General features: G+C 36.2%; 2 protein-coding genes across 2 annotated transcripts; one reads left to right on the top strand and one right to left on the bottom strand.

Annotated features, from left to right (window-relative positions):
- The first annotated feature begins 2308 nt into the window (after window positions 1–2308).
- LOC145978398 (ELMO domain-containing protein 2) lies at window positions 2309–3946 on the top strand. Its single transcript, XM_083111016.1, has one exon. The coding sequence runs from the start codon at window positions 2469–2471 to the stop codon at window positions 3405–3407; it is 939 nt and encodes a 312-aa protein (XP_082967142.1). The 5' UTR covers window positions 2309–2468; the 3' UTR covers window positions 3408–3946.
- Window positions 3947–13121: 9175 nt separating this feature from the next.
- Window positions 13122–23625, bottom strand: LOC145978367 (uncharacterized). Its single transcript, XM_083110969.1, has 6 exons — window positions 23308–23625; window positions 20570–20755; window positions 19498–19636; window positions 18889–19050; window positions 15929–16054; window positions 13122–13701 (listed from the first exon to the last, which is right to left on the bottom strand). The coding sequence occupies exons 1-6, from the start codon at window positions 23459–23461 to the stop codon at window positions 13548–13550; spliced, it is 921 nt and encodes a 306-aa protein (XP_082967095.1). The 5' UTR covers window positions 23462–23625; the 3' UTR covers window positions 13122–13547.
- Between the last annotated feature and the right edge of the window lie 899 nt (window positions 23626–24524).

Below are 24524 nucleotides of genomic sequence, written 5' to 3'. Positions count from 1 at the left end.
CAATACCTACGCCAGCATTCCGCTTGACGGGGTGCGCGCCTGCATGTTCAAACTTGTTACGAAGTTGCAAACTGCACGAAATCGCCCGAATAGCGGTAGCGCTGTATGCGAGGGACATTGAAACTCTTGCCTGTACGAATAACAGTGTTGCATGAAACAGCGTGTTTTTCTCTTTTCACACAAATTATATGCTCTGTTTATACACTTTGAACATACATTTTTATTGACATCTGTTGGTGAAATCTTTATTAACATTACTTCCAGGTCAGGGTTGGCATGTTTAAAACAAAAGTGTTTAAAACACTTTGTTTTAAACGTTTAAAACACACGGCTTTGTTTTTTTTACAAATGTTTTAAACGTTTAAAACAATGTGTTTTAAACATGTTTTTTTTAGAAGTGTTTAAAACACATTTTGGTACTTGATATTTTATAGTCTGTGATAATTTTTTTGTTTGGCAACCCTGTCTTTTCATTGAATCTGTGTTAATTATTCCGTGCTACACGGGTATCACTTATCGCACAACACTTGAGCAACCTTATGTTCTGACATCACGGAAAAACGCTTTTTAAATTTGGCCGAGTCTGCTGCCACGCACGTGTCAGCAGTAAGAATAAGCGTCAAATTTGCTCCTGCCACGTAATTCGTCTGCTAAGAGGATGTTACAAATCTTAAGAACAGATGAAGACGAGAAAAATGCAAGTTTATGATTAATGGGAATGAATATACAGGTAATTTAGAACCTTTTTCTTTAGATAGCATTTAGAGATATTATTTTAATGCTAACGGAATTTAACCTAACTACGAGAGCATGTAGGTTTATTATTAGAAGAATGCTAAGGCACCTAATCTTAAAACATTTATGTGAAAGTAATCGCTACAACTTCACAGTATGTGTTACAGACGTAATTGCATAAATAGCATGATGAAATCACGATAAAACAAAGACCGAGTTTGCTGCCACGCTCATCTCTTTTGAGGTTCCAGCAGAAAAAGAACGTGGCAGCAGACACTACCTTTAAAATTTAGGCTATAAATAAATGCCTACGTTGTTAGGTTTGGTAGGCTAGCTATGTACAAGGTAGCAAGACTGCTGTGCGACAAGAAACACGCGTGCTTTACTGTAGAAATCAAAACTTCTCAGTTCCTTGTTTTCTACCGTCCTGTAAGTTTGAGACTGGTGGAAGCTGGAAACTAATATCTGAATACACAATGCGTGATTTTGATAATGCCGTGAATTTTTTTTCTCCTGCGATACGATTCATTGGTTTGTATAACTGAATGAAGCGCAGGTGCTTACTTTTGGTAACATAATTTTATACTTGGAAAGATAAATTGATCTGGAGAATCTATTATGACACTGCAGGTTGCTTTCTGCCATATAAACTGTTCAGGCAGCAGGAAATATTTCACCCTGATTTTTACAGGACGAGGATAGTAATTCTATAATATTTAGTTTCTTGAAATTTAGATGAATATGAATCCTAACCTACTTCAGCAGTGACGGATAAAGGGGGCTATTACCCCCAACTTTTGTCCCTGCAGTAGAGGTGTGCGGAATCCCGAAAAGTCGGGACCAGGATCGGAAAAAAAAAATCCCGTCCCGATCAAGACTTCGGAAAATGACTTCCTGACTTTTCGGGATCCCAAGCAGTCGGTAAATACCGAATGGTCATTTTAAAAAGTCGTCAATTCTCGACGTTTTCTGCATTGTAAATGTTTGTAACTTATCGGAAATTGTTAGTCTTTGTACCAGAAGTGCAAAAACAAGCACTAAAGATGGAAATTACGTGTAGAATTCGAGATTTCAAGAGCTTTGGGAAATTTCGAACATGTCCCGTCCCGAAAATTTCCCGACTTTGTCGGGAAATTGAGAATTTTCCCCGTCCCGAATGTCGGGATTTGGAGAATTTCCCGTCCCGACCAAAAAAATTCTGTCCCGCACACCCCTACCCTGCAGTATGGTAAACCTTATCTCCAAAGGGAAATAAACTGTCCTTGCCGCCACTGTACTCATAACAATGAGTATTTTTTCTTTAACGATTTTAACTATAGTTTACTGTGGAAAGGCTGACTTTCTTTTGTTTAAAACATGTTTAAAACATGTTTTTTTTAACTCATGTTTAAAACTATGTTTAAAACAAAAAAAACATGTTTTAAACAAAAAAAAACAGTTTGTTTTGTTCTTTTTTAAAAAAACACAAATTTTGCCAACCCTGTCCCAGGTACACCTTTGGAATGCCCTCGGGCGTGCTGCCTCTGTAGTCTGCACCGTCTGCACCACAGAGTTGGAAACTGCCGGAGGAACGGCGATTGCTCACATCTGCCTACTTTTGTCGCGACAGCATGAGGCCGAAGTTTTATCATTATTACTATCCATGGAAAAGTTGCAGCAAAATATTGGAGGGACGGTTGGTTTCTGTTTATATGATGTGTAGAATTATATGATTTTTATGAAAGGAGTAAAGTATGTTGGATTTCCTGTGGACATCGTTATATTGGTATTTCAGACCACTAATTAAGTGGTTTTTGCGGAAAACAACCAGGCTGTGTGAACTTCAAAGACTTTGTTATGGTGAACCAGCTGGTGCTTCGAGGGCTCTTGGCGTCGAAAACTCGCTGTATCTCTCGAAGAGTGACGACGTGAAGCAGTTGATAACGTATTTGAATAGAATTGCATCAGAGAAAAGACTCTCTGACCATTCAGAAAAGAATATTGTAGATTTTGCTGTATTTACGATATTGCGTGTGAAGTGCATCAATCCTGTTGTTCATGACCAGTTTGTGATATCATTTGGAAATTGTGTTAGACAGATCTGGGGATATGGTCAGTTGGTTGAAGAAGTAGAAAGTTTACGAAAGACCCAATATGATAGTGCTAATGAAGAACACGAAGATAAACTAATTACACTCTGGCGGCTTCTGATGCCGCTACAACCTTTAGAAGCTCGTGTTACGAAACAGTGGCAAGAGATAGGTTTTCAAGGTGATGACCCTAAAACAGATTTTCGAGGAATGGGACTATTGGGACTTGAAAATTTGTTGTACTTTGTTAGTGAATATCCTGGTGCAGCAAGTCACGTCTTATCGCATTCACATCATCCACAGTACGGATATGCATTTGCAATTGTTGGCATTAATTTAACGAGTATGGCATACCATTTACTAAAGGATGGCACTGCAAAGACCCACGTGTATAATGTTTGCCGTTGTAGACCAACAATGAAAGTTTTTCATCAGTTATATTGTTATCTCTTCTATGAATTTGATAGCTTTTGGATTAGTGAAAAACCACGGGATGTAATGGAATTCAGTTTCATAAAGGAAAAATTTGAAAACAGCATCAGAGCTAGCCTCAGCAAACCATCAACTGTGTTTAGGATGAACCTTTCTGTCGATAACATATAAGTTGAATTGCAGTTATTGTCATTGTAATAATTTGTTACCATTTATTTATTCCTGTAAGTCAACATTGGGTTGGTGTATTACCAAGTTTAGTTGGGTTGGTGTATTACCAAGTTTAGAAAGGTATGGTGCAGAAATTAGTAGTCATATTTTTATACACAATTTACAGCAAACTGAAAAGTTTCAATAATCTGAATATGTTTATTGTTTACCATAATTGCACCTTTAAAAAAAAATGCCAGGACATATAAATAACAACAACATCCCTGTCCAAGATATGAACACGTAAGTGAAAATTAAAAGGGTAACATTATAGTATAGGGGTGATGGATTTCTTCAAATTTACAGGAGAAAGTACTTACAGAAATCATTTTCTGTAGCGTTGTCGAAGTTCATGAATGTAGTTTTGATCCATTTTAATGTGAATACATGTTTGCTGCAAAAATCTCTGTCCGACACGGTGTTTCTGTTGCCGCCATTTGCTTTCTGCACGAGAGCACAATGTTCCGTGTGTTAGATGACGTAACCCCGTAGTCAGTATTTTAAACATTCGAGGCTCATAATTGGTACCAAGTTGCATGTTTGTTTTCCTTCAAATTTGAAGAGAAAAAAAACAAGTTTTAAAATAGTAGTTTTAGCATTGATTTATCTTAATTTGTGCTTGAGATATGATTAATTGAATATAGTGTATGCTTGCCTAACCTAACCTTACGGAAAATGATTTTTGAGGCTAACGTGAATGGTTTGTGGGGCTAATGTCAATGGTTTGCGAGGTATTAGCATAATTTCAAATCCAGGCACGAAAGTAGGTATTTTCTGGTGAACGAGGTTGCAACACTGCATAAATCGACAAAACACACTCACAACGCGCCCTGAACCAGTACGCTATCACCCGCCATAATGTGTTACAGAATCGAAATAGCAAGTAACAGTAAGTACTCGTAAATGTAAGAAATAGACATTTTCTTAGTTAGAAATGCATTATTTCACCTTAGGAAATGTTCCGCATTCCAAAATAGCATGTTAGCAATGTAAAAAAGTGTGAAATATATGATTTATAGGTGTCACCCCCATACTATAATAGTACCATTAAAAGTTTAGTATCCCCGAAATGTCTGAAATTCCATTTTTTTTCTTTTTCACATTGGTACTTACGTATTCTGCATTCCTAAGGATTCTTGAAGGTGCCATTTCATTTTTTTCACGCAAATAATCTCAATTTTCGACATATCAAGTAATTCTTGTTTGTTCATTTTCGCTTGCATTACACGCAATATGGCGGAGAAATCTTGACTAGCGTTGTCCATGATCAGTGGTTATGCAGTGTTGCAATCTTCTTCATCGAAAAATACCTACTTTCATGTTACTGACTTGTATTTTTTTCCAGGTTCGAAAACCCCATGAACCATGCACGGATAGCCCCACGAACCATGCACGGCAAGGTTAGGTTAGGCAAACATAGTTAAAATTGTTATCTTCAAAATTGTCATGTTCTTGGAAAACAACGGTGTGGTTGGAAACACTGATCGGGGGTTACATCATCGAACGCACGCAACATTTGATTCACGTAGTTGAAGGACATAGAGGCAACAGCTTTCGTGCATTGGAGAGACATTAATCTTCAAAAATACATGATTTACCGGCGAAATAAATTAAGCGATGGGAAAAAACACTTCCACGACCTTTGAAAAGTGTACGGAAAGTCAGTTCAGTAAGTACTTTCTCCTGTAAAATTGAAGAAATACGTTTCGGGCATACTAAAATTTTACCAAGTGAAATGTTTATTATAACTACTGGAAAAGGCTCAACCAGGGATTGAACCTTTTTTTTTTTCATGCCCATGCGCTACTACTACAGAGCTACCAAGTCAACCTCTGGCATGCGAAGAAGTTACCATAGATTCTCTTAAGGCACTTGTACAAGATTGATAGAAATGAGCAACTTTAACTTATTAAAAACAGTAGACTCTATTTTCTAGGGAGGAATACTGGTCTTACAACATATTCCAAGTACCATTGCAGTTAAAGAAAATATTAAAATATTTATTTTGGGAGAGAGAGTCCGAACTTGGCTGTGTCATGTAATGAGCATTCCAAATGAATAAAACTACATAATTGTTTTAAAAAATCTGTTTACATAATTTACACAACTAACTAATTAGGCTTGGCACCAAAATGAAGGAAATATATTTTTAAATATTACAGAAATCTTTACCTTATTGTGGCAAATATATGAGTATGCAAGCTATGGCATTGCACAAATTAATTTAAGCATTTGATGTGTTCGACACTATTCATGTAGTTATCATGGTACCCTTGACCCTCTGTACCGCATTGAGAGAGAGAGAGAAATATTTTACATGGTTTATGAACGTTTTCTGCTGATTTTAGCTTGCAGAAATGTGTTATTGTGAAGTAAAGTACATCTGTTGTCTTAGTGAGTTAACTTACCATGAAGCAGAACAGCCAAAAGGCTTAGTGCAACTGAATGTAACACCCAACATGACATTCCACAACAGCAACAATAATTTTACGTCATTAGGTTAGTATTGTTAGATTTGGGACTGATAGCAATTTTCAATGCATTCTTTCGCTATTTGAGAGTGCATACAAACTGGTTTTACTAATACAGTGGCGAAAGTACTCCAAAATGGTAGGTTTTTACTTACACAGGCCATGCTTTGGGATCAAATATCTCCGTTGTGTGTGTTTTTCGACACAAACCAATTTTATATTACGTAAAATATCAAAATCTGTCGTTTAACCCCTACCCTGCAATGACGTTGAAGGGAAGTGCTTCCAAAAAGAAATCATCTAGCCTATACATAGATGCAACTGCAGATTCGTTTCATCGTCAATAATAACTATAAAAAGACTCTGCCGCAAATAAACATTCCACATTTGGTAAGGGAAAGTGCTGCGTGCATATAGCACTGTGCCATTAAGACACATTTAGGAGGTTTGGGGTCCCACGAGATTCTCAATCTCAGCCATTTTTGGAAGTGATGTGATCAGAATCATGCTCTGGTTGTCTTTACCCTCCAGGTACCCATTGATTTGAGGCTGGGTGAGCCGCTTTATGCAGGGACAAGGCTGAAATAATTCCGACCTTAGATTACTCACCCTGGAAATCGAACCCAGGTCTCTCGCATGGCAGTCCGACACCCTCCCGGCTAGACCACCGCACTAATAAAAGCACGATAAAGCAGAGTCTATAAAAATGACTTGCCGCAATACAACAATCATTAATTTTGAAATATATAAGTCCGCCACAGGTAATGGGTTAAAAAATTCAACGTATTCGAAGGGATACAGTGGGTCAACGGCTCCATTATCATAATTTAGTGACTTTTGCGTTCCATCACGGTGGAAAGGTCTGAGCAACATTGGCAACCATACGGATCACTTCAATTGTAATTTTTTTTTTCTTCATATTTTCTGTTTTTTGTGGCAACTGCACAGTTTTAATACTTGAATATTATGAATTGTTGTTTTCCAATATATTGGTTGCCTTTTTAAAAAAATGGAAATGGTATTGCTTTCTTGTGTGAGTGAAAAGAAGCATGGTTTGTGTACATAGAAATTTTGTTCCTATTTTCTGTTCCTGAAATGTATTCTTTGTTGAAGTCATCAGTAATTCATTCAGTGAATGTCCGATTTCAAGGCAAGTTTGTAATCCTCACTCAGCATCTAATGCATAGACTCATAATAATTGACAAAAAGATAACTGCTGACACTACGATATGAGTAAATCCATACTTTAAAAATATTTAACATACACTATGTAATTTATCATATACTGTTGAATTTCTTTAACTTATGACTATGGTGCATACTTTATTGAACAATGAGTACACACAAATCTTGACTTTGAAAGAAATTATGAAGTAATCCTTATACAAATAAAGAAGTTTTCTTTACAACAGTAATCCTAACTCTAACCAGAACTAAAACAAATGTTTCATTACATGTTTTAGTGGGACTTTCTTGGATCTAAGGCCATGTCCGAAAGATTCAAGACCGTACTTGAAGCGAACATCCTCCGAGAATGGTCTCGCAGTTCGGTCTTGGACTGGAAGTGAAAGTCTTTAGAATTGCACTTCGACTGCAGTGCCAAATAACAATCAGTATATAAAACTGAGGACATGTTCTTCCTGCATTTTAAACACTTGTTTTTCACCATAGAAATCACATAGCATTTTAAAATGTTCTCGTGCATACATATTCACACAGAAGAACTTCAACCAACAACTTGCTTACTTTCTACCTCTGTGGTTTCAAACAAATGAACGAGTCAAGTACTCAAGTCTTCAACGAAGCATGTTCTGCCCTGTGGTCTCGATTGCTCCTTTAATTGGCACTTTTGGACACGGCCAGAGTTGTGATCGTGTCGTGCATTTTCTTCATCCTTACCTAAGAGGATGAGAAGAAGAGGGTGTAGAATGCTGGAAGTGTACATGGGAAAAACTGATCTACACATTTTAATTTAGAAATTATGATGTGAAAAGTAGCTTATGCAAGTGACCATGTTAATTTAAACCCCTATTGAAAATGTTACATATATGTGGTGGAGAGGGGGAAAAGCATGGAAATAAGAAGGCAATAAATCTAGAAATTCTAACCTACTCATAAAATGCATAAGTGCATAGGAACAAAGTAGAGAAATGATTATGCACGTAAGATAAAGTAAGTACTCAGAACACCTGTTTAGTACATGCTTTTAGACATGTATTGATTTGAATTCATGAGTATGATGATGATATCATAATTGCGCAATCGCTGCTTCAGCTTTTTCTTGCTTAGATTAAACATTTTTCCTCTTTAAGAAAAGTTCGCGTAATGAGGAAAAAATCTGTGTAAAAAGATACTCAAGCTTGAGAAAAACTTCTCAATTTCTTTAACCACATCTAAACTTTTTGAACAGGGAATTTATATACATAGTTGCATAAATGTCAAAAAATAAAATCATGAATATGCAGAACCTCTTTAATTTACAAACATCAGTTATGTTGCAAGCATATACAGTGAGATCCAGCATCTGGTGGAGAGACTGGTGGTAAATTTGGTTGTTTTTCCACCTTTGTAAGAAAGGTACAAACAACCGAAGTATGCACAGTTTATCAGCGTCGGACACTATTCACATTATATGTTGTGGATGTTTCACATGTGAAGCACATTTGTTGTAATAAGTGTATTGAATGGTGACCACAATCTGCAAACATTCCTTGTCAGTATGTTGCACACATAAGATATGGATATTCTCAGTGATTATTCATGTAGTGTTTTGGGTGTAAGCACCTATATTGTTTGTGCAGATGTAATTGTTGTCGGATGTTGTGATGGATGCACCAAAAGTAATTTAATATTTGTGCCTTAGATAACTGAAGTCAGATAAGGTGTACAGTTGTATAAGAACAATAGGCAAACCACTTATATTTTCAGTAAAATTCAGTAAAATAGCTTTGTCAGGGTCGTACGAGTGTTTAGCAAATTATGTACCTTGTTTGCAAAGTCAGGGAGAAATTCTATTTTATCCATTTATGACCTTTCGTCTCAAGATATTACACTATGTTAGAATACATGTGAGCAAGACACATAAATTCAACATTCTGTACCACATGTAGAGATGATAATGCACATTTTCATCGTAGTATCATATGCTATTATTGATTGTCTTTTTATTTGAATTCCAGAACCTCACCTTGCATAAAAAAATGTTCCAACACAGAAGATATAATTTAGGTTATGGCTTGGGAAGAATTTTTTTTGTGACAGTGCCCCTGTATATAGTGGCTTACCCAGCCTTTTGTCAGTGGGTGAGTGTGATACTGATCACATCAGCTCTACTGTAGTCAGGATTGAGAATGTGTGGAGTGTATATGCCTTCATGGCAAGGTACAATTCACGAAGGAGAACTTTTTCTTGCATAACACAAACTGAACAATTTGCCTACTGCTGCACAGAAATGCACCATTCTAAAAATTACAAATGCTGTGGTGAAACAGGTCGTTGAGATTACTGTGCCAAGTCCCATCAGTGCTGTTTTTGAGACCAAATTCTTAGTGGTACATATTTTTGACTATTCAATGTGAAGAATGCAAGTCTTAGGTAAATTTAGCACTGAAATGACCATAAATCGTATCTTTGTAAAAAAAAATAATTAGAGGTATTCAGCAAGGGTGAGGCTGGATAAATCATTAGTTTTATATAAAATTTTAATATTTTCTGTACATGGGTTACCAAGATTGTGTAAGGATACTGTCTGCATCACTTTTTTATTTTTGGAAACTTTTCCATGAACCGGTTAACATAACTTCTTAGCAATTTTCTGTTTCTTTTAAGAGCATTAGACAAATTTCTCAATGACATGCAAACATTGTACAATATTTATTAATGATTCACACAAGTTACGAGGTCAGTGACAATAACATTAATAATTTAAGTGTTCCTATAATGCATTATATTGCCAAGTACATCTTATCTGACTCCTCAGATTCATTGAGCTGTGGTTTGTAATACACTACTTTCCACTTCCCACTTTTGTGTCTATTCTGTGTTGAACAGATCACTACAAGAATTTACTTAATAAAAAGAAAATTGAAGTTTGTCTTGTTCTTTTTTGTTAAAAATGTTATCCACACTGCACGATGCCCAGAGTTGCAAAAGTTACTCAAAAAGTAACATGATACTGTTACTTTGTTGCACAATCAGGACATTTTAAAGATTGCACGAGTAGTGTAAGTTAGCCCAGTGTCACTCTCCATGCACAAGTTCAAAACAACTCTGGCAAACAAATTCCACCATTCTGAATTTACCAATGTAACACAAAGTAATGCATTACTAGCATGTTCCTTGAGTTACCTTACTTCCAATTCTGATAATATTAAACTACTAGGACTGTGCAGGATACTGAAAAGTCTGTACCAGGATTGGGAAGAAAAAAATTAGACCTTTCAGAATCCTGTACAGTGGAGAAGTTCCACAGGATCCTGTCAAAAAGTGGTCAGTCCTTGGTATTTTCTGCACTATAAGTGTGTGAAAATTCTTGAATATAGCAGTTTTTATTCTGGACGTTAAAAATAACAACTTGAGAAGGAATATTGGGGTCCACCAGGAGATGCCCAATCTAAAATTTCCAATTATATTAAAATTGTGAATTTTGGAAGTTCTTTCGTATCAAAGAGTGGTCTTCCGATGTTAGTTTCTGTAAAGTGTGTGCACACAGCTTCCATAGGGCCAATGTTGGGACCATTATTTCGAAAATAGATTCCATAAGATGGCTAGAGTGCTTTCCTTATTTTCCTTTCTTATTACAGTATGTTATTAATGATTTTTCAATCCAGCATCGCCAGATTATAGGAAGGTAACATTTCTTTTCCCCCTCACTTCAGTTCATTGCCATAGCTGCAGTGACGTGCACAAGAATAATTTTGTATAAATTTGAAATACCTTCTTTATTTGGAGAGGGGATTATAAATTTCATCTATGAAAGGTCTGTCGGTGGGAAGAAAAACGAAACCAGTTACCTTTCTATGACAAATAGTTCTGCTGCTACGAATTTTTCACACATTATTGCACATTAGAAATATGCACACATTGAGACCTCACATCTGTAGAGTTACAGGCAGGGAGGGTACTGCATGCTAAAGGTTAACAGTATATACGTGTATATGTGTAAATTTACCAAAACATGTAAGCCTGACTAGGACTCAAACATGCATCACTGGCATATCATGCTATATAGCTTTACCCAGTAAGCTACCAAGACCTGATTTTCCCTATGTTGGTAGAGCATATACCCAGGTGAGTCTCCTGATCTGCCATTTTTCTCAATTCCTAGTGTAAAAATGTAATGTATACATTGTAAAGCTACACTGTGACAACAATTCTTTGCTACAGTTATCTGACTTCACACTAGTCCACTTCTACACATCTTTAAATAGCTTTGCAGTTGTCCTTACAATGCTGAGTCAGCTATAAATTATTGGGTGTCTCACACACAATCAAAAACCAACGACCACTCCACTCCTTTCCATTCTTGCTGAAAGGCTAGGGTTACCAGATCGCTGTAAGGGAAATGTAGGACATGCTGTCCCAAAATGTAGGACATTGAGTCAAAATGTAGGACACAAAACATTCTCAATAAATAATACATATTTCTATAGAACACGTTAGAAAGTAGTTGAAAAATGACACTTTTCAGTTTTAAAAAAATGAATTCTTAATTAATTTTTAAATGCAAAATTTCAAGACTTGCAATCATACTAATCAATGCACCTCTTACTATATGATTTAAGTGGTACTTCTCAGAGGAGACAATTTTTATCAAAATTTTAGGTTTAGTCAAATTATATTTATGTTAGACTGGACAGTCAAACTCTTTGAAATTATAGGGACCAGTAACAGACATTTTACAGACTTTATGAAAAAATAATTTCTCTCGTTAGTCTGTTGGCCTGATGGTAATAAAAGTACTCTCTGAACATTTCAATTATGACCTGTAGTGTTAAACAAATATTCAGCAATTACCGTAATTTAAAATTCGAGAAGTTTAAAGTTCGAGAAATTTCATCTTGGGTAGTCTTTAGTTCAATAACAGGGTGTCTACCAAAATAACACATCCACAATTCTTGACTTTTTCTGGACTTTTCTAGACCTTTTTCCTGTCTTTCTTAACGTTTATTTTTCCGACCCCTACTTAGGTAAAATTGGAAATTAGTAATTAACAAAACAAATATTTATTTATTGAAAATCCCTACCAAAGGTCTACTTAAGATGAAAACTGAAGCTGAATTTAAGAAGAGAATTAGATGTGCTTTCTCGTATTAATGCATCCTGAACTGTGTTTGGCAGACGAGCAAGGCTTTGGCGTCTGGACTCACAGCCAGTATAAACTTATGTGGGGCGTGTGTCGGTTGTCCCTATATGTTTGTGACTGTGCCTTCATCCATCTTACATTACCACCATTCATTATCATTTTCGCGATTAACCAAAGGGACAGAAAAAGTGAAGTAAAAGAAACTAAATCCACCAATCAGTCATTATGATAGCAAAAATTCTTGACCACAAGAATAATTTATTTCCTTGGGATTGAATTCTTGACCTATTTGTTGATTTCTTTACTTTTTCTTGACTACCATGACTTTTTTGACTGGTACACACCCTCAATAACTTTGTTCTCTATACCCCTGCTTTACAATCAAATTATATTGAATAAGAATGGCAACACCTTGTTCCATCAGTATAATCCCTAAGGCAAGAGATTCTGCTCAGGCATTGAACAGTTACGTTATCAGAAAGTGGTTCCAAAACTTTGTTCATTAAGTGCTTCCGTTTTTCCGTATTTTTAATACCAGGACAAACCTTTTTTCTTTTTAGGCAATGACTGAATCAAAATAAATGTCACAATTGAGTTTGGAAGCGCAGTTCATAGACTTGTAACTTGCATGATTTTTTTCTGTTATCTACTTTCCTAATTAATATTATGTGACGCTCAAAATGTAGGACATTTATGATATTTTTCAAATTCCTCCCGGACGCCGGACATAAGGCTAAAATGTAGGACATGTCCGGGAAAATCCGGACGTCTGGTAACCCTATGAAAGGCTAGGTTTAACGAATTTGAACCTTAACATAACTCCCGTTGGAACTTGTAGTCTCATATCTCCATGAAATCAGTGTGGTTAAGTCACTATTTTTACAATAAAATCACTTATAATAACTTACAAAAATATGTATTCTCAATTGACACACTCAAATGCCCTTGCAAAAGTACAAAATACAATTGAAGTATAGGATAGACTTATTTGACTTGGTAACATTTTCCTGTAAGAGTTTATATGTCATTCATAATTCATGAAAACTTACAAATGGTTTCAAATCTTACCATTAGACATTAAAAAAACCTCTATCTTTAATCTTCTTCATGACTTGTGAAAATACAAAAAAAATAATCATTTATTAAATGGTCATTCATTATACACAAACATACTGCTCAATGTTAAATGCATCCTTTATGTTTTTATGCATCTCTCACAGATTCAATGTCACACTTATTCCTTACAATGCACCAACATATTCTTTTGCTTTCCTTTGGAAATTGTGCACAGCATCACCCAAATGAAAAAGCATACATTTGATGTAATCATTTCTTCTTCTTCTTCTTAGGATCTGGTTTAGATGATTTTAGTTTTTGGATTAGCGCAATTAGTAAGATCAAACCCACGACAGCTGCCCCAATTTTCCAAACTAATGGATTCTCATGCAGGTAATCAGCTATCATCTGGGTGAAGTCATCACTGAAAAAAAATACAAAACTAAATCAAATTTCAGTTTTCAAGACCTTTTTATATATATTTTTTTTTTAAAGATGGGCCAATGGGATGATGCAACACCGATCAACCCTAAATTTTAGTACCTTTTCATGATCATCAGAAACCTAATAATGATAACATGAACCGTTTTTGTCACGCACAAACGTAAGGTAAAAGCACTCTTTTAGATACAAAATTTGTTTCACTTTTGATGCGCAAAATGTAGCAATACTTAGATCACGGAATGTTAGTCTTTAAAAGTACGTATCTTGCAACAGAGAGAGATATTCTTGGTATGTGTGTGAGGGGGGGGGGGGTACATTCTAAAGTTAAATAAGGGGTTCCCAAACTTTTTAGTTTCATGGTGCCCTTCTTGTTTCAAGATTTTTCCGCAGTGTCCAAGTCAGAATGTAGGCCTATCTAACACTTGTAAAGCTAAGTTACTGTGGTTATATTGCTTGCATTAAGTTAAAAAAATAAACGTATATTTAAAATTCAGAAACATTTTATGTGTAAAATGTAACAAGCACATATTTGGAACAATTGGAATTGATTTAATTTCAGTGAAAATATTGGAACATTTAGCAGTGACCCTGTAAGCCAGCCACGGTGCACACTTTGGGAACCACAGAGTTAAATAAAATGTTCTATTATCCCAGGAAAGTGTTGTTTTCTGATGTCCATAACATGAAAAATGCAATGAAGCTATATCAATTTCGTTTTTGACGAAATGTGAAATAACACGTTGTAATGTTAATTTTTCATGTTTTTGAAAGATGTGAGGTGCATTTTCCTACCCTGTTTTGTCATGAAATGATGCGAAATAAAATCTTCAACACGAAATTTATAGTTTATTTACCGACGCAACACTTTCTGAAGTCAGAATTATCCTGAAAGCTATGCAATTCACGAAAAATTGACTAATTCTGCTGTAAATATTTGAGAAGGAAAAATGGACCCCTTTATACAGGAATGAACTTAATATTCTGGTGACAACATAAATGTGTTATTAGAAGGGATATGTTTATTTTGTGTAGTAAGTGCAGTTCTTAATCAAATTTTGGATTACATTCACATTTTTAAAACCAAAATGTAATTTTATATACTGCTTTTTCACCCCTATAACAGTGAATTTTATTTTATTTATCACTTTTGAACCCGAAATTGACTGTTTTTGTACCAAAATTTTGCTTTTTTTATTTACCAAAAATATGTGCCTCTAATCATTGCACATGTACACTTTATTACTGAAATTAATATTTTTGGATTATCACATTTGTTCAAAGCAAGACATGTAATAATAAATACAATGGTGTCTCATAATGAATGCAGTCTGTTCTGGGATGTTGTTCGTTATGCAAATTGTTTGCTATGTAGGATGCTGTTTTCCATAGGATAATTTGAATCTATTGCAGAGCCCAGACAAAAAAAAAAAAAAAAAAAACACCAATGTTGAAAATTTAATAATTTATGTTATAGAAAATACAGTACATACAATAGTTACAAAAAATATGTAGAACATCACATAGTCTGAGTAGTGCATATATAACAATCGTTTTTTTACATGAATTTTAGTCAGGTTGCTGCTCATGTAAGACAAACAAGCAGGGCTACTGAGGGGTTAATCGTGCAAGATGACATTCGTGTGCAGTTCATAATGTGGGACACCATTGTTTACAGAAGTTAATAATGTACATGTAGAAATGCCAAACTTTGTGTTCTTAATTGTCAATAAATAATGTATTCTGGTTATATTTTATTATAAGATATGGTGCAGAAACCTGGACGTTGAGAAGAAATGAAGAGAAACGACTCGAAGCTTTTAAAAATGTGGACATGGCGAAAAATGGAGCGTGTAAAATGGACGGACAAGGTAAGAAACGAAGCCGTACTGAAAAGAGTTGGTGAAAAAAGATCTATACTGGAGACCATCAAGAAGAGGAAAAGAAACTGGTTAGGACACTGTCTAAGAAGAAACTGCCTGCTAAGAGATGCCTTGGAGGGAATGGTTGAAGGAAGAAAAGTCCGTGGAAGAAAGAGATATCAGCTTATGGATTATATTAAATTAACTGGGTCGTATGCTATTACGAAGCGTAAGGCAGAGAACAGGGAAAGCTGGAGATTGCAGTGAAAAACCTGCCAATTAGGCAGAAAACAATGAATGAATGAATGAACCACGAAGGAAACGTACTGCGCATATTCTTATACTTACAAGGGAGCTTTGGGGACAGGAACCGGTTCAGTTCTTGCATTTTTGTACCAATCGATGGCAAATGATGACAAGGAGGGAATGTCGTACTTAGCAATCTGGTAGCGGTACATCTTCCCCAGCCGGAACCTGGAAGAAAACAGTTTAAGAGTGGTTCAGGTTTGCAATAACTTCATATTTTGATCTGATAATTCATGTGCTACTCTACCAACGACAATGAAATTAGGCAGAAATGTACTATCATCACATATGAGGACAAGTAAAGCAAGCAGAGGCTAAGAATTGTTGGGCCTTGCAGGAAATGTAACGTTTAACATGCAGTGTTGCCTATTGCAAGCATTGGCCTTCCCTCCAGATTGTCATCCTTGATCTTCCAAACCCATTGTTATATCCCCCACATTACAAAGCTGGATTGTGAAACAAGAATGTACATTGTTGTAAATTCTTCAAAGAAATCCAGTTGAGAGTTCCCTTCCGATGTGGCAACAGGCAAAATTCTACATGTCCAACTGTAGTTTGTGGGCAATGCAAGACCTTCATCGGTCACTGTTAATCCCAAATTGTGGTTTTTATGTGATATCCTCATAAAACTTAATGCATTGTAACATAATATGTTGCACATAAAATTAACTCTGTCTCATTCCTTTTTGTGTGGACATACATACTTCCCTCATGAGATATTTATTTGTAGTTTGATCAATAGTAAAAAATGCCATGGACATGACAGATATTACACATGTAGACCCAAGAACAGGTATGTCGGCACATCATCAAGGAGAAAAAGCTTAGAATAGAGTAAAGGGAGGCTTCGTTCACTACAAAGGAACAGTGGAATAAAACACATAATAAGAACATTGACTCACAATGTGAGTTAGTTCTTATTTTCCACAAGTAGGGAAGCCACCACCTATGAAATTTAATCCAACTGAAAAGGTCAAGAAACATTGTTTTTAAAGATGATTTTGAATTCCCTGGTGATATTTAGGATGTATAATTAAAATTTGATAAGTTTTTCAGTCAAAAAATGGTTGCTCATTTCAATCAATTAGGTTGTTGCCTGGTTGGGCTCCAACAGTGTAACATTATTGACAAGATTTACTTTACAATGGTTTTTTTTCTTTTTGTTTGTTAAATCTATCCTATTGTTATAACTGTAACAATCAACTAATAAATGCTTGATAAAGAAAGCTTGTGTTCTCTCAAATTGTGTGTTTAAATGCTTCTGGCAATTGTAAACTGAAAGAGCAATTCTGTTTTAATACGCTTTTTGAAATGTAGCTTCGATTACTAACCTTACAGCATACATGTGAGTTACTTATACAGTTACAAGTCTAGAGTGTGTGTCAAATCTCCTGCATATGGCGATAGCCAATAGCAGCGCACTGCAATGGTACCATGCCGAAATCTCACACACCTTGTCACGGAGAGCACGGAACATTAGATAATATAACACATATTAAACTTAATGGGAGAAAAGATCATACTTGATTATGCCAGAGGGACTGCCAGGGGCTCATCATCACTGACCTCACTACTTTCGCCCTCTGTGTCGTCCTTCAAATTTATTATAATTGGGTCCAAAATTTCGTCCCGATCTATCTCCCTTACAAAATAGTTTTCCTGTAATTGTTGTGCATGTTTAACACAAACGGCCCATTGTTCTTGTGTTACATTGTCAAGTTCTTCGTTAACAACACATTTTAATGTGTGGTTCTGTTTTAACCATGTCTCGTCAAGGTAAAAGATTGGTCTCCAATCACCCGACACTCGAATTTCATGCATTGTTCGAAGTAATTTTACCCTTGACGTAACAATGTCACTTTTCTCCATCAGAAATTTACGACCGTCATTGGTTTTCCTGTACTTGAAGCCTAATTGTTTCAATATTCTCAAGATGGAAGTTGTAGAGCCTTTGTAAGATATTTTATCCTGTAAAAAGTATGTTATCTTTTTGGCAGTAGGAAATTCGCCTCGATCATAAAATTCAAAGATGGTTCTACGAACTACATCTTTCTCAAAGTCATCTAAGTTTGTTGTTCTTTTCGGTATGTTAATGTGCTTTAGGTGATTGAAACATTGGAGCAGGCCCTGATCCACATTGTTTTGCCCCCGAACATATCCGAGAAACGGTAGCTTGATTCACACCACACGCTTGAGCTGTTAGAGCCTGGCACTTCTTAAAGTCAATTTTACTTCCCTTTTCTTCACTCGAACATTATTTTAAAAACAGGTACGAAGGGAGAGCAAAAAGGATACAATGCAAATACGTTTATAACAACATTGCTTCTACAGGGGGAACGGTATATGCTACAATCACGCTTGTTTTTCGTACATACTCGCAAATTCCTTATTTTTCCATCTGTTGCACTACTGACACTTGAAATAATCTATTTATATCCGAGCGCCAGGTGCACGATTTAGTAGCGAGGTGAAACAGGTTCTGAACTAGGCAACGCCGCACGTCTGTGATTCGCTGGTGCTGTTCAGCCGTTCAAGGCCATATGCAGGAGATTTGATGCGCACTCTAGATAAGTTGCAACACATACGTTGTATGTATGAAGCACAAGGAAGTTGTTATTTTTTTCTCACAGATGACAAATATTAACATTAATTTTCATTAAATTATGATAAACATCACAAATAAGTTTAAATATGAAGGCAAAAAAATTTAAAGCAAGCCCATTTGCTGAAAAAAATTACACCCCAGAAACATTAGCTCGTAAAATTTCATTCCTATTTTTTTCATCCGAAACAATAACTTTATCCTTTACTGTTCAAGTCCAAGTTAAAGTGACACTTTTCTTATTCATTACCTGAAAAAGTAATTGTTACTTCTAATGAAGTATAACAAGTAACTCATTACTTCTAAACACAGCAAAGAATCTATAACAATTTCAATGACAGGGATTATCACACAGGCAATTAAACCTCCAATGCTACTAAAGTTAGAGTAAGGGACTTACAAAATGAAGGCTGGCACTTCTCGAACATTGAATCTCCTTGCAGTGACAGCTCCTCCGCCCTGCCTGTTGACTCTTGCAACGTTCATCCGGCCCTTGAGCTTTGCCCCCACGGCCTCCCACCTTGCCTGCAGACGTTGGCAGTCCACACAATCATTGCTGTAGCTGAGGAAACAAAATTATATGGTGGGAAAAAAATATGAGACGAAGCCTTCCAGGCATTTAACAGACTTTATTGTTTGAAATTTGACATCGGAAAGTTCTAGATGCATCATGCTAATATGATAGGCAGTGTCACTAGAACTACAGTTATATGTATAGGAATGTTTTCAGCACCTGTACTAGAGATTCACAATGATTTCAGTGGGAAAGGTAAACCTTGCAAGCCCACTCTTAAATGGTGGTTCTTCTCAGAACTTAGCATTGGTGCAAGTGCATTATGTGACTGAAAAATTGCAGTTGCAACCATTAATCTGTATCATGGGGTTGCATACGTACGGGAAAAAAATCAAACAATTAAACATGCTGTTCTTTGAACATTCCTTGACTATATGAACCACTTTATTGGAAATACAGAATCAATTTAGTGGAAATTCATGTGAAGAAACTTACAACATGACAAACCAGTCCCCTGTGGTGGCACCTGTCGCCGCTTGAGTTAGGTGCTCAAAGCTGTCATCCGTCAGTTCTTTAACGGCTGGCTCCTTGTTCTGGATAAAGGTATGGAGTATCAGCTCATCGTTCACAGGACCTGAGGGTGTACATTAGAATAAGTCTTTCATACATGCATGCAAATCCCCATGCCTTCTTTTAAATGAAAGACAATTTATTAATTTTAAAATATAATTTGTTTTCTACAGCTTGCAAAAATGCTCAGTATCATAGACAGCATAATGCTTTCTGCTCAAGTTCAGATTGTTGAATTCAGAATGAATCATGGTACACAGGCATTTTTTTGCAGGTTTCAATTGCTATTTAGCACATACGTCAATGTCTTGGTGGTTACCTACTATGTGTTTTCTAGTAAACAATTTTTCCCTTCTGTGTACACCTATTTGATTATTTGCTTATTAGCAGCTATTAATTTATTTTCATCTTGGATATGAACTGCAGCTGTCATCTACTTCACGCGTGTGAGGTGTGAAGACATTATGTTGCTAAATGCTTTCATTGTTAGGCGAGTCGGGTACAAGGTTCTTACCATTAATAAAACATCCGTGAATGCTTTGGCTATTAGGTTAAGTGAGTCAGGTTTATGGCTCATAACATTAAAATCACGTCGCCAAATGCCTCCCAACATCTGATCAGCCTCAAGCACGAAACCCCCTTTAGGCTTCCAATTATGGTTATTCAAATCATAATTTATCCAGTAAATAAAACTTAATTGAGCTTGAAATTATGCTAATTACTCTCTTCAAGCTTCAAACTTATTTCCCCAATTGTTTCCAGCATTCTAAACCACTTCCTAATACTACTCTAAAGCTTGTAAAAAAAATCAGAACTGTTATGAATCGTTTCCCCCTACAATATATGATATCTATTCATGGCATTAACCAGTTGGAATACCATTTTATTTATTACACTGTGACTTTTTTTTTACATGGAAGGATGAGAGAAGTACTGATAAATATTGTAGTGAAAATTTGTAAAGAATTGATAATAATTTCAACATATATGAACATACCATCATAAAGTAAAGGATTCCCATGTCTGAAAAATACAAGTGCTGGCTCCTTGCTTGGATTATAAAGCTTCACTAAGGAACTGGACACTGCTTTCACAACCCATGCATTGAGATTGTCTACAAGATCCTCACGCAGAACTATGAGCTCATTTTCCAGATTATCACAAGCCTCACAGTCTTTCTTTGCTGAAAGACAAAATCTGTATATAAGTAAAAACAAATAAGAATCACATCCCTATAAAGTAAATGCAATAAGTGATGAGTGTATGATGTAGAATTTTAATACATGTACATCGAAGAAGAAATAAAAAAGGTAACAGTTTACTATTCCACAAACACATGTAACTTTGGTATAATTTAACAATACAGGGAATTTCTCCAATTCGTTTGAATTTTCGGTTACTTACTAATTTGGGTCTCCTAATCACGAATCTGCACTTAAAATTTGGCGCTCACGTATAAATTTCGCGCTTATTTGGGGGCAGGTGAATCCGGCCAATTTCTAACATGCCCTTAACAGGGAGTCTATAGATATAGGCGGGTAGCCGGAGCGGAGCGGAGCGGAGGCGGGGCCGCGATAGCGGTTGGGGGCGGTAAGTCGATTACCCCAGGGGCGGAGCCCGGAACCGGCGGGAAATTCGGAAATCGAGGGTGTGGAAATAAGAACTTAATTTCGATTATTTTGCTATTTCCACGTGTGAGCGCCAAATTTTGACTGCAGATTCGTGATTAGGGGGCCAAAATTAGTGAGTATGCCGAATTTCAAACAAAATGGAGAAATTCCCTGTATTGTAAAATCGCTCCGTAACTTTTTTGTTTCGTCATTTTTATATTTGCAGAACATTCTTTAAGGTGTATTCACCTTTTTTGGATGAAAGTAACTTCAATTTTTTACATTACGAGTACTTCTTTCTTTTCGTTCTTTCGCTTCCGTAAGACACAATATGGCGCGTACACCTTTGTATATCATCGCGTGTTGTGCTTGTGTTTTGTCGATTTTCATTGGGTATGCAGTGTTTCCAACCTTCTTAACCAAAAAAATACAAACATAGTTAAAAAGCATTGAACCATTGACGATAGCCCCAAGACACATTACGTAAGGTTAAGTGAGGTATAGTTAGGTTAGACAAACAGTTAAAATTTGTGTAACTAGTTAGGTTAGGTTTAGTTAGGATAGGCAAACAAAAAACAAAGTTAAAATTCGTTAACTATGTTTGCCTAACCTAACTAAACCTGGTAAATATGCGATAATGCCCGGACACCTTTCACTCATTTATTTCCTTAATTTTACCACTGCTACTTACCTATTTTGCCTTGCAGGACATTCTTTAAGGTGAAGTTATGCCTTTTTCCATAAAATAGTGTCAACTTTTCATATTACGATTGATTACTTGTCTTGTGCACTCGTCATGGATCATCACGCGTCGTGCTTGTGTTTTGTCGATTTGGAGAGGGTATGCAGTGTTTCAACCTTCTTCACCGAAAAATACCTAATTTCGTGTTTATTATGTCATCACAAACCATTGACGGATAGCCCCAAAAACCATTGATGGATAGCCCCAAATACCATTCATGATAGCCCCAAAAAACATTCACGATAGCCCCACGGACCATTTCCGGCAGGGTTAGGTTAGGCTGGGTTAGGTAAGCATAGTTAAAAAAAAAATTCTCGTAACAAACAGGCACGTTTGGAAACACTGCAGAGATCGCGTGACTTTCAACGCTCTCGCCATCTGCATGCACACAATGGAAACAATGGCATAATGTGGCAGGCAATGCCAATTTCTTACGTAAAAAGTGATTAATTCTTGTTCGGCAGCATTCAAAAATGAAGTTTTTACTTTCCGTGAAAGAAAATACTTCCAAGAACGTCCAGAATGCTAAAGAAACTCATTTCAGTAAGTACTTTCTCCTGTAAATTTGAAGAAATCCATCCGGTCGATATCGCATATTTACCGTTGGGTTAGGTTTAGTTAGGATAGGCAAACAAAGTTAAAATTCGTTAACTATGTTTGCCTAACCTAACTAAACCTAACCTTATTAATGTTTCTTTTGGCTATCGTGAATGGTTCAACGGATTTTAATTATGTTTGTACTTTTGGTTGAAAACACAAAAGTTGGAAACACTGCATACCCAATGAACATCGACAAAACACAAGCACGATGTGCAATGATCTACGAAGGTGTACGTGCCAAAGGCTATTGTGCGTCGGAGAATTAATTTTCAACAAAAAATATGAATATTCGCTATGATACATTCCCACATGAAAGAAAACACCTTTCAGATGTTAGACAGTGCTACAGGAACTTATTACCGTAAGTAGTTTCTTCTGTAAAAATGGAGAATTGTTTGTGGAATAGTAAATTTTTACCAAAAAAAAAATAATAATTTTGAATTCATGCATGGAATAGAGGACGTTAATGAAATCAGGTGTATTAACAGTAAATATCTTGATTTTAATCAATGCCTTAGTTCACTACTATAAGTACAAGGCAGTATGTACTTAGTAATATTCTGGAATTATTTAATGAAAACTGTAGCACCTAAATTACAATTTTGGGTAACACTTCCGTATAGTGGAAACGTATTTCATTTTCAATTTAGTTTATTGTTCATACTGTAGTGTCTCCTGAAGTTGTGTTTATGAAAGACGTGTAAAGATTCGTCTCGAATAATGAATATTTACGTACATACTACTGAAAAAAACACACACGTACATTCGTATTGCAATACTTACTAAATAGTACAACAACATGCTTTTCATTCCTAATCAAGTTTAGTAACTCGTCGTCGGTCACGATTTCCAAAGAAGCACCATCACTATTACCCACCAAAAATATTGACACTAAATAAAATGTATAACTAAGTATGAGCCAATTCATTTTCCACATAATGTATTTTTTAAAAATAATAATTGCATTTCACACTTATAAATGCTAATAGGTCAGATTCGACCCCTATGTGAACATGAAAGTTTCTGCTGAATGCAAATCCCAGCTGTTCATGCAAACAGAAACGTGTCCAGTGTTTCAGTGTTTGTAGTCACAGTTGGTGCGTGGTTCCCCGTTTCTAATGTGTGTTGTCGACAGCTTTCACAGGGTTTCACTTATCGCACAACACTTGAGCAACCTTGTGTTCCGACGTCACGCAAGAGGTATTTTTAATTTTAGTCTAGATGCCTACGTTGTCAGTTTAGGGTAGCTAGGTTTAATTTACTTAGCCTAAATAATAATTTTTCATTATATTTATGCTAATGGAACCTAACCTAACAGGCCTAATCTAACCTCGTAGGCAGTGTTCGTCTGACGTCAGAACACAAGGTAGCAAAACTGTTGTGCAGAGAGGAAGTCCCGCTTTCACAAGCCATGGGGGATATATTCTGTGCCAGCTGCACGCAAACATGTCATCGTAAGAGATCACCGGTTGGTTTTCTTTCTTGCCACGCTTTCGCTTACAGATGCAAGTGAGTTTATACACAGACAACTATAAATAGTATTCTCTTCTCCCTTCCTATCTGCTTAGCCTCATCCCACTCTATATCATGTCCTGTTTCTCTCGTGTTTAAATATAGCATTTTTCTCTCTCTTAAGTCGTACATCATCCCTATGTTGTTTCAACCTGTCTTTCAGCCTCTTTTTCGTTTCTCCTATGTACACACTCTGACATTTGTTACATTTCACTTCGTAGATAATCCCTTCCTCTTCTCTGTTTTCCTTTTTCTTGTTTGAATTTTTCGCTATTCTTAAGATGATTCTCCCTCCCTTCCTGTAAGTTTTAATGCCCGCTTTCCTTGCATATCTTTTCTGTGGTCTTCCCCATACTCCTTATTCCAAACCTCCTCCCTTTTTCTTTCTCTTCCAATTCTCCCCTGTCAGTTTTTTCCTTCTTCTCTTTATGTCCAGTCTATCCTCCTTCTCATAGACATTCTTTTCAAGCTGTTTCCATCGGCTATTT

The sequence above is a fragment of the Lepisma saccharinum genome, chromosome 24 (assembly GCF_977018435.1).
Source record: "Lepisma saccharinum chromosome 24, izLepSacc3.1, whole genome shotgun sequence".
NCBI classification, from domain to species: domain Eukaryota; kingdom Metazoa; phylum Arthropoda; class Insecta; order Zygentoma; family Lepismatidae; genus Lepisma; species Lepisma saccharinum.
The sequence above is the reverse complement of the archived record's forward strand: the minus strand, read 5'-3'. Positions and strand labels throughout refer to the sequence as shown.